Source organism: Phasianus colchicus, chromosome 17, assembly GCF_987193195.1.
Source record: "Phasianus colchicus chromosome 17, bPhaCol1.hap1.1, whole genome shotgun sequence".
Classification (NCBI taxonomy): Eukaryota; Metazoa; Chordata; class Aves; order Galliformes; family Phasianidae; genus Phasianus; species Phasianus colchicus.
Window position 1 is genome coordinate 11,157,317 of NC_143452.1, and position 15,407 is coordinate 11,172,723.

Here is a 15,407-nt window from a genome sequence, read left to right on the forward strand (position 1 = left end):
ACAGGGAAGAAGTATGAATACTTAAATGCAATGATTTAATAAAATAAACAATCCAAGATCTCCTTAGCCCTAATTACTTCAACACTTGCATACTACATATGGGAAATTATCTGTTGTCCCATCATTTACTGATAAATGGATCACAGCCTCGAGTTTGCTGTATTTTCTGTTGTTAATCTGTTTGGATAAAGTGTTTCACAGCACTTCAGGCGCGTGCAGCAAACGCACCTTACAGCCAAAGGAATCCCACACTGAGGGCGCGGATCAGGACAGGCACAGCTTAAGCTCCAAACAAAGGCAGCCTGCACTGCAGCAGTCAGTGGCTGCACAGGTTTACAGGTCGTTTTCATCCTCACACTCTTAAACTGAAAATGCTGGGAAGTGATAGCAAAAAGGAGAGGGAAAGACAACTGACAGAGCTTGGGGGAAAAGGAAAACCCAAAACGCCTTTAACCCTTGCCTGAATTTTAGATTACACGAGAGCTTCTTAGCGAACAGTTAACTCGTAACCAACATACGTACTTTATGGCCACGTGTAATGCGTTCCTGGCACGTTACCGGCTCTGAACCACTGCAGGCCACGCACAGACCCTTTTCTGGATCCATGAAGCAGGGCCAAACCGGCCGAGTCTGGAGCTGGAGCTGGAGCCGAGGCCGCGCCGCTCCACGCCCCGCCCCGGGTAAAACGCAGCGAACCGCTGGGGCGGAGCCACGCTGAGCGCCCAGCGCAACCGCCGCGGTGAGGCGGTTCCCTCTCGCGATATTCCTCGAGAAGAAATGGCGAGAGTCGCGCGCCCCGTTCAACCTGCTGATTGGACGCTACCAGAGAGCGGTAACTGGGACTAGTGTAACAGGAAGGTTACCATTGGTCAGTTCCCCTAAGGTAACTCGAATTCTGATTGGAAGAAAGATCAGTCTTGGTTGCTGATTGGCTAGGAAGCAGCGGGGCGGTTCTTCCCCTTCCGGTGGGCGCTGACCTTGTCGGCAGCGGAGCGTCCGTTCATCCGCAGCCATGGTGGCGTACTGGCGGCAGGCTGGGCTCAGGTGACGCCAGCGGTGTCTGAGGGCGGGTCGGTGCCGTTAGATTCCCAACTTTATTTTCCTTCCCTTTCTCCTTCTGTCTTCAGCTACATCCGGTACTCCCAGATCTGCGCTCAGGTTGTCAGAGCGGCGATGAAGCCTCAGTACAAAGCTGAGGCGGAGAGGGCGGCGACGGCGACCGTGAAGACTGTGAAGGCCAAGAAGGAATAGCGGGGCTAATAGGTGTAAGCACGGCGTGTCGTGTGCGTGTGGAGGAGCGGGGCGGGGCCGGGGGCTGCACTGTTGGGCTGAGCTGCGGGCATTGCGGGGATCGCTGCGCTCTGACGGCGGGGCTGTGCGCCCCTTCACGCTCTGCGTTGAAAGGTTTGGGTTTTGTTCGGAGTTGTCTTATCTGTGCAAAGGCTGTTTGATGGCTCTGGAAGAGACACGCTGCTTGTATCTCTGTGTGTGACACTGCACGTGCAGCCAGCAGTTCAGGTCTCTTCTGGGCTCTGCCTGAAGCACTACATAACATGTAATTAGCAAGGGCAGTTTTGTGACTAGGACTGTTACACTGATGGGACAACAGCCTGTCCCACAGGATCACAGAATTGCCAGGGTTGGAAGGGACCTCAAGGATCATGAATCTCCAACCCCCCTGCCACATACAGGGCCACCAACCATCCCACCTAATGCTAGACCAGGCCCCATCCAATCTGGCCTTGAACACCTCCAGGGATGGGGCATCCACAACCTCTCTGGGCAGCCTGTTCTAGTACATCACCACTCTCTCTGTCCCCATAAAGTCAGTGTGTGTACCTTAACGTTACTGTAGTTGTGCTAGCAGAGAGTATTGTTGCTGAAATGTCTTTCTGTAAGATGCTTGTAACTGACAAGACTGTCCATAAAATACATCTCTGTATCAAGGCCTGCAGCTCACAAGGCTGGCAGGAGCCACGCTTGGTTTTGTAAAAGTTGTTGTAAGTATGATCAGGAGTGATTGACTGTGTTACACATCCAGAAAAAAATTAGTGGTGATAACATAAATGTTGGACAGATCTATTCTTGATCTGAGAATAAGCATTGCACTGCTTGAAGTCTACCTGCATGTGTTCTCTTGAATTGAGTAATTTGTATTTTAAATCTCTCGTAGGAACTGCCCTGTGAATGCTGAACAGCAAACTGCAAGCTGTAGGCAAGTTCAAGACTGCAGTATAACATCAACACGTTAACTGTAAAATTTGCCCATGTACATAAATCAGCTAATAAATTTAATTGCTGAATAAACAAATGAATGTGTGGCAACTATTGTTCTTTGGAAACAAAGTACTCCCTTTTGCAGAGAGACCTTTCATATGTGTTAGAATGGATGACTTTTTATCACACTCTACCATTTGTTGGCAACAGATGTTTATTGTCAAGGCAGATCTCTTCGTGGCTTTCATGCTGATATTAATAAGAGAGTCTATTAATAACTATTATTAATAAGAGAGAGATGTAACTGCTGTTTAAATTTTTTTGCCTGCTTCATTTCCATAATGAATGAATGAACTTTTGTGCTCAGAATAAACTTTCTCAGCCAAAGTCATTTTGATGCCACTTGGATTTAAGGCAAAACAAAGTAGAATACTTCTCCATGGAGATGCTGCATGTGATCCATCTCCAAGACTATCTGAACCACAATCAGGAGTTGGAGGTGGCTCCCTGTATGGGGTGGGAAGTGCAGAAGGCTCAGGACTGTGCTCTGGACTGTATTACTGTTCCTATTAGCACTTGATCACTTTCCCTATGAGGGAGCAGGCATGGATTCACTAGGAAGCAGTAGGAATGGAGGGGGACGCAGTCATTTCCCCTAACCAAGTGAAGATGATGGAGTATGTTTCAGCTGCTGTGTATCTCAACAGCAAGTATAATATTGTCCCTGTGCATAGGAAGGAATATAATGTACGATGCTTCTACTGCTGACTGTAATACAAAAGACTGAAACATGAGGCATGGCTTTCTTCAGAATACAAAACAATATCTTCTGAGAGAACAGTAAAACAAGCTTTTTTTTTTTTTTTTTCAAGGAAGAATTTTTAAGTGCATGTTGGTCATTATAAACTATGGTTTTTGCCTACTAAATTTTTCAAGCGTTGAAGTATTTTACAGAATGCTGTATATTTTTATTTCAACTAATATTATAAATGCAGTGTTAAATAGATGGCTGTGAAAGGCACAATTTTCTTCCTCAAGATATTTTTCTTATTTAGTGATTGCCATTGAACTTACATCTCTTATTTAACTGCAAACCATTCCATCTGTTGCTGTGCTGAGTGATGGGAAGAAAAATTACAATAGTTACTACATAGAAGGAGGGAAACAAAAACCAAAACACCACGCCAAAACTGTTAAACTGTTTACAATTTGGTATGCTAGTATAACTGAAGCTATAGTTTGAAACTGAAATAAACCACAAAATGAGTACAAGCTCTGCAATAATACAAACCAGCAATGTGACAGGACTATTAAAATATATCCTCTTAACAAAAAAAAAAAAAAGTGAATATGTAGTCTTGTTTTTCCCCTTCATTCTGCTGCTAAAGGAACTGAAATTGTCAGCAGGTCAGCAGGATCCATCTCTAGAGTGCATGATGACATACTGCCTTTATAGGCCCTACAAGTGCGTGTTCCCAACACAGTAGCAAGTTCACAAGCAAAATATAGACTGTGATTACCTGAAAATAAGTAAATTTGATAAGTTTATAACATCTTTTGCAAATGCTTGTGATCCTAATGCACACACACGGGCTGTATATTGTATATGTAGCAACAAAATTCCAGAAGGGAATACATTTACAAGACTGTTATGAGGGAACCTGTCTTCATAGTGGATCTTTTCTGGGAGTGATTTAGTGTAGACAGGAAAGTAGAGCATACCTGCTGTTAATTTCAAAAGTGTTGTACTGTAATTTTGGAGAGGAAAATAATCTTAAAGATATTATTTTTGGTATGCGGCTTGTGGCTAATGCTTTTCCTTTAGTGAATGACAACAGGCTTACTTGGAGAATGTTTTATACTGCCATTGTTTTTATGTTTCCTTTTCTGGGCTAGCTTCCACTTCTTCGTATTCCTCAACATCTGCAGTGGCATCTTGGTACTGCTGGTACTCAGAAACAAGGTCATTGGTGTTTCCCTCTGCTTCAGAAAACTCCATCTCATCCATGCCTTCACCAGTGTACCAATGGAGAAACGCTTTTCTTCTGAACATAGCTGAAAACTGTTCAGAAACCCTGATGAAGAGCTCCTGAATGGCCGTGTTATTGCCAATAAAGGTAGCTGCCATCTTCAGTCCTCGCGGTGGTATGTCACACACAGCCACTTTGACATTATTAGGGATCCACTCCACAAAGTAGGAGCTGTTCTTGGTCTGGACAGACAGTAACTGTTCATCCACTTCTCTGGTAGACATTCGGCCTCTGAAGATGCATGCCACAGTCAAATAACGCCCCCGACGGGGGTCGCAGGCTGCCATCATGTTGCGTGCATCAAACATCTGTTGAGTAAGCTCTGGCACTGAGAGGGCTCTGTACTGCTGGCTACCTCGTGCTGTTAGAGGAGCAAAGCCTGGCATAAAGAAATGCAGGCGAGGGAAGGGCACCATGTTAACAGCCAGCTTCCTCAGATCTGCATTCAGCTGACCAGGAAAACGGAGTGAGGTTGTAACACCACTCATTGTTAGGGACACTAAGTGATTGAGGTCACCATAGGTGGGATTGGTGAGCTTTAAAGTTCTAAAACATATATCATATAGTGCTTCATTGTCAATGCAGAAGGTTTCATCTGTATTCTCTATTAGTTGATGGATGGAGAGGATGGCATTATAGGGCTCTACAACTGTGTCAGATACTTTGGGTGAAGGAACAACACTGAAAGTGTTCATAATTCTGTCGGGATATTCTTCTCTGATTTTGTTGATGAGGAGCGTGCCCATACCTGAGCCTGTACCACCACCAAGAGAATGGATGAGCTGGAATCCCTGCAGGCAGTCACAGCTCTCACACTCGTTCCTGACCACATCCATAACATTTTCAATCAGTTCAGCTCCTTCTGTGTAATGGCCCTTAGCCCAGTTGTTTCCAGCACCTGAATTACCTGTAAGTGGAATTACAGAAAGAACAACCGCGTTAACAAGAGTGGGGTTTTTTTAAGAGAGGGAAAGGCAAGTTTGGACTGTTAACTTTGGCTGGTTTGCTAACAGCATGCTGTACATACCATGAATAAAATTGTCAGGTCGAAATAGTGGGCCAATTTTGCTAGATCGTACACTGTCCATTGTACCAGGCTCCAGGTCCACCAAGATAGAACGGGGCACATATTTATGGGCTAGAACAAAAGAAAATGAACGACTACTGTTAGAAAGAAGAGACAGGCTTATAATCTATTCAAAAAAATCCAACCCCCCTACAGATTTTGGGGAGGGGATTTCTTTAATTCTATCAATTCTCTTAACCTTCCTGTCAGCCTTGCATGATGCCCTGCATGCTGTGCACTTACAATAAGCCTCGTTGAAGTACACGTTAATGCGCTCAAGCTGCAGCGATGCATTCCCATGGTAGTTTCCAGCAATATCAATTCCATGTTCATCACTTATCACTTCCCAGAACTGAAAAAAGAAAGAGGTTCAAAGTCATAATTAATTTATTTTTTCAGTGCAATGTGTACAGCATGAGCTCTGCTGCTCTTGTTATGGTGGCTACACACAAGGAGGGAACTGTGCCTGAAGCAAGGAAGGCTTTGCCATTTGTTAATTAGGCTGTAGAGGGTGGAAGAACAATCTGAGTACAAAAAATGAATGAAATGCAATAGTACCCATCACAGCAGGGATCCTCATCATCCCCCTGCACCTTATAAGTTCATGAGAAATGCTTAGTAGCCCATTTATGCTGGTTGGATTATTGCCCAGGCACTTTTAGGATGGAGGCCTCAGTTTGTTACCTTCGCAATGAACTATTGTAAGTTTAAGCAACACAGAATTAGTTTAAATAACACCAGTATTTGGTATGAATGTAACAGAAAGCCAGTGTTGGGGCAGGGAGGGGTGTCTGTCATGGACAAGTGGGGCTGAGGCATGGCAAAGCTGTCTCAGCTAAGTACGTTTTATCTTGACATTCATATGGCTGTCCTGTGCTGGGGCTCTTATCTTGGAGCTGCCATAGTGGCAATGTAGACCCACCCAGCTACTGTGATGACCCAGCTATTCTAACTTTAAAGGTCTTTTGGTTTAACATCCAGTCTCATTTTAACTGTACAAACACAACACTGCCAACATGTGCATGGTATGTTTATGTATGTGTGCTTTTATATAGGTCTTGTTAGACTTAAGTGGCTCCCAGTGCAAATACAATAGAAAAATGATTAACCTTTCAACGTTCAGAATGGCTGGACACTTAAACTGTGTCTAGCATTACATTTCCTGGCCATCCATAGCTTCACGTGTCAAAAAAAAAAAACAACAAGGTGAGATTTGTGAGAGCAAGAAACGGAGGAAGAACACAATGGAACAACACTTCAACTACCATGCTTCTTCAAAGACACCCGCAGTCACTAGTTTTTATTTTTATTTTATGGTACTACTTCCTACTAGTGAACAAAAAAAGATGTTTTAGACATCACACAGCTAAAAGCAATGTTTAGGGTTTTTTTCCTCCTGGTACATGAAGTCAGCAGTGACTGACCTCTCTAAACCACTGTTTAACCTACAAAATGCACTCCAAATAACACAGCTGTCTCTCACAGGAGGCTAAGTAGGCAGGAGTCCTTAATTTAGGAAAGCCTAATTGTTCACTGATAGCACAGGGCGTTCTGCAGAATAATCCAATCCCATACCAATGATCATAACGTGGCAGTTAGTGCCGTCCACCTGAACTAAAGTACTGCCATGGCAAATTTGCAGTCCTGAAGTCACTGGCTCCTTCACTTGTCATGGTAATTTGTAGACTGGATTAATGCCCCTGGGAACACAGTGCCAGCACAGTCTGGAGCACTTACAAATACTGTACTACAGTTATTGCAGATGTTTCACTCTTTGAGTTTCAACCTTTGCATGAAGAGCAGGTTCATCTGATCGTGTTCTCATCAATATACTCATCTTCATGGCTAGCATTTTCTTCATCCTACCCCAAAGTCAACAAAATAATTGTCCCTCCTTCAAAATCCCCATCTGTTAACATTGTTTGACTCGTAGCAATGACAGCACTTATTCCTAATAAGTAATATTGAAAGACCATACCTTAGCTCCAATTTGGTTTCCACACTGGCCAATCTGAAGGTGCACGATCTCACGCATTTTGTGTAGCTCAAGTGTTGGTAGCTACAACCTAGCACAGCTTTTCCAGCTGCAGTCCCTAGGAGAAGCCCTCGTTCTGCTGCTGTATCAGCTACACCCAGCACAGTCTGCCCCTCAGGGCCCTTTTATACTGCTGGGACTGTCACTCTGCCAGCAAGGGGAGTAGCTGACTCCTCACAAGTGGCTCATCAGATGTTTCACGAGGAGGCGAAGCATCTACTCACCGTTTGGAAGAGACAACTGTCACATACAACACTTCATTCCAGTTCTTTGTGCAGCAGTGTGATTCAAGACTGTGCACACTGTATTTGTGCTTAATTACTTTATGTATGTCATATGTAGAAACACATACTCATGTAGAAAGAGTAGGCCAACAATGAACAGCACTAAGTACCTCTGCTTCTACCACATAAATTGTACACATAATGAAAGTCACACACTGCAACCTCCATAATAAAAACAATAACAGCTTCTGAGCATTAATTCCCTATAATGACAACATTTGCATGCTGCCTGGCAAACTTGCAGTTCATTATTAAGCATCATTTGCAGTGTACAACTGCAGGAAGGAGAGGGACACAGCCAGCAAGAAAAAATACTTTGTAAGACCTGAACATAACAGTGCACTCCCAGCTCCCTGCATGCTACTCAAACATATAAGAAGAATCCATAATTTTCAGCCAATCTGAGAACTGGGTCAACCAGTGACTAAACTTGCCCTCTCTATCCACACTTCTCTCTCCCACCACTAAAAAAGACAGAATTTCTTATATTATTTTTCTTATTTTCTTCTATCTGAGGCATAGCATCGGAATTTTCCAGGAAAATGCTAGAGTGAAATCCAGTGCAATTAGCTATAATGCCCATAGAGTGAAATGCTTCACTGCACTTAAGGAAATAATGCAAGCCTGAGTGAAACGTGACAGGTTGCCTGCTGATAAACAGGGCCAATATCATTGAGCAACAGAAGCCCAGGATGGACTGTCTTCTGGGAAAAGAGTACTTTGTTTACGTCAGATGACTGACACTGCTTTGCAAGTGTTATTTCTGAGGATAGGAGGAAGAACTATAATTAGGAAAGCACTTTTGGTTATTTTGCATGAAAAGATGGCACTGGAAGGTTGGCTTTTTGAATGTAACTTTTACCACATTATGGGTTACTAATGATAAGGAATCTATGAGCTTTCATTTTGTTACAAGAGAAAAATCAGCTTATTCCAGACTTCCCCACCACAGATGACTTCCACTTTTCCCACCAGCCAATGCAGGAGCAGATAACTGCTTCCAAGACAAAGTTTAGCAACACAGCAGCAACACAGAAAGGAGCTAGGAAATGCTCTGTCACTCCTGCCAAGCTATAAACTGTCATTAAAAGCAAGATCTATAATTGAGGTAAAGAACTCCAGCAGGTCAAGGCTGTGCCCACCACCCTTCGGTGCAGAGCCTTTTCCCAACATGCAGCCTGACCTCCACAGCCCTTCTGCTGGGTTGATTGGAGGCTGCAAGGGCACAAGGTGTCAGGCAGTAACTAACAGCAAATAAATGTTACTTAACATATCCGATGTGTTAATTTACAATAGCCACAAGTTCTGAAGAAGCCAAAGATCCCAATTCTTCGCCCAAAATGTTAGGCAACATAATTTCAGCAGCACTCACCGAGGGCATTTCACAAGTAGGGAAGGAAAAAAAAAAAAAAGGAAGTGAAGGAAACATGCAATATACAATCACGAAACATTGTTTTTGTCTCTTGCTAAAAATAGCTCCTGAGAGTCATATGCCTCCTCCAAAGCAATTCCTAATGCAGTCTTTATTACTATTGCACGTGACACAAGGAACCCCAGTGCTTTGTGGAAGTGATTTTGTGCCTCTTTTCTGGCCCTCCCTTCATTCCAAACCTGTATGAAAAGCATTTTTCTGTAGGTTCTGTTTGTTTGCAGGTCTGTCATGCTTCACTGCTGAGAAACCTCAAGCCTGTTAGCTACACAAGTACACTTCCCAGGGACAGCCATTTGCTGCTGCAGATTAGCAGCATGTGTCACAAGGGAGAGAGGAGGACGTGGTGGAAGGGTTGGCTCTGAGCAACTTTTGGCACAGCAGAGATTAGGGGCAGCCTGGCACCGAGCCCAGCTGTTACCAGCCTGTCCCACAGCTCCTGTTATCAGCCTGACTGCTGCTTCCACTGCCATCAGAGTGGGGCTGAGATACCAAAGCCTGGTGATGGCTGTAAGGAAGGACCACAAGCAACCTGCATGTGCGGTTATTGGGTTGGTTGGTTGGTTTTTTGTTTGTTTGTTTTTGTTTTTTCCTTATTTTTTTTCACTTTTCACCACTCCAGTACACATTAGCAACAAATACACACACATGCAAGGAGGCATTCTGGGATGCTTTTTTCTTTTTTTTTAAACGTAGTTTTAGCTTAAAAGGAACCAGTTTTTCCACAGTAGCAGAGAATATACTTTAAATGTGAAACGAAGAGCCACGAACAACGTCCTCAGTGCTGTGACTCACCTCATCCCTGTCCCAGCCACTCCGTTCTTTCCCGGGGCTCTTTCAGCCCTGGCTCTGCACAGCTGAGGGGCAGGCAGTTCCCGCTCAGTCTGACACACACCAGGCTTTCAGGGACCCGGCTGTCCTGGTCAGCTCAGGACCAGGTGCTCAGCTCTCGCCGTGCGGTTTTGTTCCCTTCCTCCTCAGCGCCTCCGTTTCTCTGACCATTAAAGGCGCCGTCCTCGTGCTTCCTACAAAGCGCGCTGGGAGCTGAGGAGGAGCTGCCTGCGGGCTGCTAAACCTGCTTACAGAGCGGAGCGGCTGATCCGGAGGAACCTCCCCAACCAGCCCGGAGGGAGCTCTGCTCTCCAGCCCGGCGCAGCTCAGCAGCCCCACAGCCCGCCGTGCCTCGCACCCCCCACACGGCCACAGAGCGCCCGCAGCGCCGAGCGGAGCCGCCCCGCCTCGTCCCACCCCCACGGCTGGGGTCTCCGCCCCGCCCTTCAACGCCGGCGCTGCGGCCGCGCGGTGCGGAGTGGAGCTGCGGTGCTCGGCATGGCCGGTCCGGCGCGGCGCCTCGCGGCCCTCCTGCTGCTGCTGTGCGGCTGCCTCTGCCCCTGCCGGGCCGGTCTGTACGTCAGGGAAGGGCAGCACTGCTACAAGCCGGCCCCGCGCAGGGCGCCGGGGCTGAGGTGAGTTCTCCCGTCTCTCGCGGGCCGCCGCCCGGCTGCGGGCTGTCCGAGCTGCCCCGGTCCCCTCGCCGCCGTCGTGCCGCGGCCGGGACGCCCGGCAGCTTGGCGAGGCGGGCATCGTCCGGGCGCGGCTGGGGAGCGGCTGCGGGCAGTCCCGAACCCGCGGCTCCGGGATCCGCTGCCCGATGTGCGGCCGTCACGGGGCTGAGGGGAAAGGTCGGCACCGCTCCGCCGTCACGTGACCCGCGCTCCGGGCCGGGCGCGTTACGAAATGCTGGAAAATCCTGTGTTGTGATTTCTTCTTCTTTTTTTCCTTTTGTCTTTAAATTCCTTTAATTTCCATGAAAATTCCCCTACTTTGCCTGAAGATACAGACATCCAGAGCTCTTTTTTTTTTTTTTTTTTGTCTCCGTACAGAACCTACCCCCGGCCTCACGAGCTCCTGGACGTCGCCAAGCTCCCGCAGAGCTGGGACTGGAGGAACGTCAATGGCGTCAACTACGCCAGCACCACCCGCAACCAGCACATCCCTCAGTACTGCGGGTCCTGCTGGGCCCACGGCAGCACCAGCGCCCTGGCAGGTACTGAGAGCTGTGTTCAGCCTCTTGCCCTCAGTGATCTGTAGCTCTGTGCTGAGCAAAGGGTGTTCAGTTTAAGCTTAGAAAGTAGCTGATACAAGAGCAGCCAAAGATCACGTGAGGGGGGGAATACTGGGGTGGTTAAAAAGCTGTTTGCATAAGGATTGTATCTGCAGTGCCTGCCAGGCTGCTACCTAGAGCAGGAATTCAGCCTTCTGTTGAAGGGAGCTCATAAGCAGGAGGGAGACTGATTTTTTTATGTGGCCTGTAGCGATAGGATGAGGGGAATGGTTTTAAACTAGAAGAGGGGAGATTCAGGTTAGATGTTAGGGGAAGAATTTTCACTCGGGGCGGTGAGGCTGTGGCAGTGCTGCCCAGAGCTGTGGGTGCCCCATCCCTGGAGGTTCCCAGGGCCAGGCTGATCTGGTGGGAGCAGCTTCCCCATGGCAGGGGTTGGAATTGGATGGGCTTTAAAATCCCTTCCATCCCAACCCGTTCTATTATTCTTCTCAGAGGGGCAGTGAGGGTAGAAAGCGATACAAAAGCAGTCAATGTGTCCCCATCCCTTCCTTGGTAGCTCGGCCTGCTGCACCCCCTGCTAAGGCAGCAAAGGGCCCTGCTGTGCTGCTCTGAGACATGAGGAAATGAAAGTTTCCATTTATGGGAAGGGCCCTGTTGTTCAAATGAACTGACTACCACAGTATACAGACAAAGCTCTGTCAAAGTGTAGCTGAACATCGCGTGTCTAATAGGGTTAGAAAAACAGTTGTGTCGGTTAAGATTGTTAATGCCCTGTGAGAAGCCCTTGTAACATATTGATTAGGAAGTCCTTCTGCCAGGTAAGCGGCTATTTCAGACAAAATAAGGCAGCAGGATGGCAATACCCATCTGAGAGCAGATGGTGAGATGTTTTCACAGCAGCACGGATATACTTCTGAAAGTTTTTTTAACTACTTTAAGCAGGTGACTGCTGTTACCTGGAGCCAGACAGCTGGGCTGCATGGGCTTATGACTAGCATGCTGGTTTCATGATTTGTATTTTGATTTGAATTAAGAGCTCCAGGGCCCTTCAAGGGTTTAAGCAGATCTTATTATCTGCATCTTTTTGCTGAGCTTTTAATGGAAAAGGCTTGTAATGAAAACCCACAGCTACTCAGCCTGCCTCGTGCTATGAGCCTTGCTGCAATAGAGGCTTTTCCAACCACAAACACTGTTGCTTACAAGTAGTTACAGGTTCAATGAAGGAGACTGTTTTAACACTGAATGCAGTGTTTAACAGCCCACACGCTCCAGTAACAACTACTTACTGCCTATACTTTTATTTTTTTATATTGCAGATCGAATCAACATAAAGAGGAAAGGTGCATGGCCTTCTGCCTATCTCTCCGTGCAGAATGTGATTGATTGTGCTAATGCAGGATCCTGTGAGGGTGGAGACCACACAGGTGTTTGGATGTACGCCCACGACCACGGGATTCCAGACGAGACCTGTAACAACTACCAAGCTAAGAACCAAAGTATGATGCCTGTTTGCTTTGCAGTAGGGTTTCAGTCCAAACGTAGAAGATCTTGATCGTTTCCTGGGTTTCCCATTTACTCGTTCCTGCTTTTCAGTGTAGTACCTGCTGCCTGACTAACAGAACAGGTTTCTGTGTGTCTTCCAATCTAGTTAAGACAGCATAACACGAATCGTGTCCAAACAAGCTAAACCACCTAACTTGTCTAAATTTAATCTCTTAAATCAGTGATACATAATCTCTAATGTACCAAAATACTTAAGAGTATCTCTTCAACCTAAAAAAGGAAGAAATGAAGTGTTTGTTCTAGTATTACTGGAATGGTTTCTGTTTTTGTAGAGAAGCACAGTTCATCATCAAAGCACTTGTGCCTATTCCAAAAAGAGCAGTAACTAGTGATGATAGAAGCTCCAAGTATAATTTCCAGAAAAATGATTAATTCATCAGAGATATGTATCAGTAATTATTCCTTACAGGATCTTCCTCAAATTAAGTAAAAAAGAAATAGTATCACAGAATCACAGATTTACAGAATCACAGAATGGTATCATTAATTCACTTGAAGAAAAGCATTCTCTTGTGGTGATAATTTCTTCTACTTTGCAGAGTGCAAAAAGTTTAACCAGTGTGGAACGTGTGTCACTTTTGGAGAATGCCATGTGATTAAGAACTACACCCTCTGGAAAGTTGCTGACTATGGTGCTGTCAGCGGAAGGGAAAAAATGATGGCAGAAATCTATGCTAATGGACCAATTAGGTAAATAAATACATATATATAAAAACTAAAAGGTAGAAAAAAGGAAAACGTTTGTGTACCAGTAATACTTGAACTGAAATATCTGGAACTCAGTCTAATGACTGAAGTGAATTTCTGTGCTCTAGCAGATGTTAGCAGCTCTGCACTAATGCACATTTCAGCTTGTTTGTAGATAAACTGAGCCCTGAAGTCAAAAAAAAAAAAAAGGGTGTTTTTTCTCTTTTTTTCCTTTTTAGCCAGGCCTCCAACATGATTCCTGTGTATAAAGATGCTTGCTCTGTTTCATTACAGCTGTGGTATAATGGCTACTGAGAAGCTGGATGCTTACACTGGAGGACTCTATACTGAGTACAACCCCTCACCCACAGTGAATCACATTGTATCTGTGGCTGGCTGGGGAGTAGAAAATGGAACAGAATACTGGATTGTTCGCAACTCATGGGGTGAACCCTGGGTAAGGAAGCACGGGAAGAAAGATGCTTACAGAATTACTTTAGAGGAATAGTGGAGTTCTCTCCACTTGCAGCGAGGTAGTTTTTCTACTTGCAAAAGTAGATTGCAGCTAGGGAAAACAAAACTTTATTTGAACTAGATTTTCAGTTGATTAAAAATGGGAACTACCTAAGCTGAGGACTGAGATACTTGGCCAAAGTCACTTAGCTAACATCTACTCAATCTCAGATGCTGCCCTTTGTTGGGCATACACCTTTTGTTAGACAGCTGCAAATGGGTTGGTTGTGTGCAAAAATCAAGTCTTGAATGTAGGATATTTATCTAAAGGGGATGTAAATTCACCATGGCAAATTGCCCCTTCAAGCAAGATTGTCCTGTGAACCTAGTGCAGTGCTTCTTCAGTGAATTCCTAGATTCACTTCTAGATCATTCCCATTTAGAAAACAGAACAGATTCAATAGCATAATTACACAGCATAATTATGTTTTCAAAGTCACAATCTCTCTGCTTATACTGATGCAAATTAATTCTCTGCAGGGTGAAAGAGGGTGGCTCAGAATTGTGACAAGTGCATATAAAGGTGGAAGAGGAGCAGAGTACAACCTTGCTGTTGAAGAGGACTGTGCATATGGAGATGTTATCCTTCCTTGATTCTACACTGTGCATCTTTTTTTTTTTAGTAACTTTGGAATCTTCCCAGCACAACCTTGTTCTGTTTAAAGAATAGCCTAAAACTTTCACAGCACAACTCTATCATGCTGTTGTGCAAAACTAGCCCAGATAATGCAACACTGAGTCTTCAAGGTAAAATAAATGCAAAGCTGCCTTCAGATAATAATTTAGAATTTAAAATTAAAGAAGTAATTTACCTATGAAAACGGTTGTCTGCCTTGTTGCACAGTACTTTAATCATACTGTCTTCCAGAAGCTGTATGTAAATCCTTGTGTTTGTATATGTACTTTTTTATAAATACAAATGACATATTGTACTAAGACAGAAAAAATACACACAGTATTTGGATCTAGAGCTTATACTGAAGTAGCAAATAATTGTATGATATTTGCGTAATACTTTATGCAGATTTAAAAACAAACTTAAGTCTGGACATGATATACTCAAAAACTAAATCCTCCTTGGCCTCCTGGTTAAAAAATGTTGCTGTAAGTCTCTTTGCTTTTATCCAACCGAAGTGATAATAGGATTTAAATCTTTCATTTGTTCTAATTCCTTGCTTTAATTTTATGACTGGCTTTGATATTTTGCTTCTAGAAAGGCAAAGTATAAATTGCTACAAGCCAGAGCTCTCCTGCTCACTAATATGAGGGAAGGCTGCAAAATTCTCTTCCTTAAACTGAGTCAATTACTAAGTGGCAATCAGTGCTACATCAAGTGTCACTAACTGGCATTGTTAATTGTATTTAATAAACTGACAACATTATCTTACATGATTGTATGTAATTTTAAGAGTTTATTAATACTTGCTTACTGCTGTACCTTTCAAGAAGTCTTACATGGCAGGCTAGTTAGCTGAGGTAGTACTGCTTTAATTGAACTTGTGAGAGGGCTGCTCAATG

General features: G+C 44.7%; 4 protein-coding genes across 9 annotated transcripts in view; 2 read left to right on the forward strand and 2 right to left on the reverse strand.

Moving 5' to 3' along the window:
• Window positions 1-996, reverse strand: part of ZNF831 (zinc finger protein 831) — a 49,238-nt gene extending 48,242 nt beyond the window's left edge. For 2 of the 5 annotated variants that reach the window (XR_016472039.1, XR_016472038.1), the window contains exon 1: window positions 523-733. The gene's annotated coding sequence lies outside the window, so the exon portion shown is untranslated. Of the gene's footprint in view, window positions 1-522 lie in introns of all 5 variants that reach the window. The other 3 variants (XR_016472037.1, XR_004166071.2, XR_004166075.2) reach the window with 3 other exon arrangements.
• A 16-nt stretch (window positions 997-1,012) lies between these two features.
• ATP5F1E (ATP synthase F1 subunit epsilon) lies at window positions 1,013-2,311 on the forward strand. The gene is made up of 3 exons (XM_031587770.2): window positions 1,013-1,044; window positions 1,128-1,265; window positions 2,174-2,311. The coding sequence occupies exons 1-2, from the start codon at window positions 1,013-1,015 to the stop codon at window positions 1,249-1,251; spliced, it is 156 nt and encodes a 51-aa protein (XP_031443630.1). The 3' UTR covers window positions 1,252-1,265; window positions 2,174-2,311.
• A 663-nt stretch (window positions 2,312-2,974) lies between these two features.
• TUBB1 (tubulin beta 1 class VI) lies at window positions 2,975-10,262 on the reverse strand. Of its 2 annotated transcripts, none has more exons than XM_031587745.2 (4): window positions 9,857-10,262; window positions 5,557-5,665; window positions 5,275-5,385; window positions 2,975-5,154 (listed from the first exon to the last, which is right to left on the reverse strand). In XM_031587745.2, the coding sequence occupies exons 3-4, from the start codon at window positions 5,333-5,335 to the stop codon at window positions 4,091-4,093; spliced, it is 1,125 nt and encodes a 374-aa protein (XP_031443605.1). In that variant the 5' UTR covers window positions 5,336-5,385; window positions 5,557-5,665; window positions 9,857-10,262; the 3' UTR covers window positions 2,975-4,090. The 2 variants fall into 2 exon arrangements, with proteins under 2 accessions (XP_031443605.1, XP_031443598.1); XM_031587738.2 differs by lacking the exon at window positions 9,857-10,262 and adding an exon at window positions 7,292-9,026.
• A 55-nt stretch (window positions 10,263-10,317) lies between these two features.
• On the forward strand, window positions 10,318-15,276 carry CTSZ (cathepsin Z). The gene is made up of 6 exons (XM_031591497.2): window positions 10,318-10,527; window positions 10,945-11,108; window positions 12,443-12,622; window positions 13,229-13,379; window positions 13,671-13,833; window positions 14,370-15,276. The coding sequence occupies exons 1-6, from the start codon at window positions 10,391-10,393 to the stop codon at window positions 14,481-14,483; spliced, it is 909 nt and encodes a 302-aa protein (XP_031447357.2). The 5' UTR covers window positions 10,318-10,390; the 3' UTR covers window positions 14,484-15,276.
• Window positions 15,277-15,407: the final 131 nt, after the last annotated feature.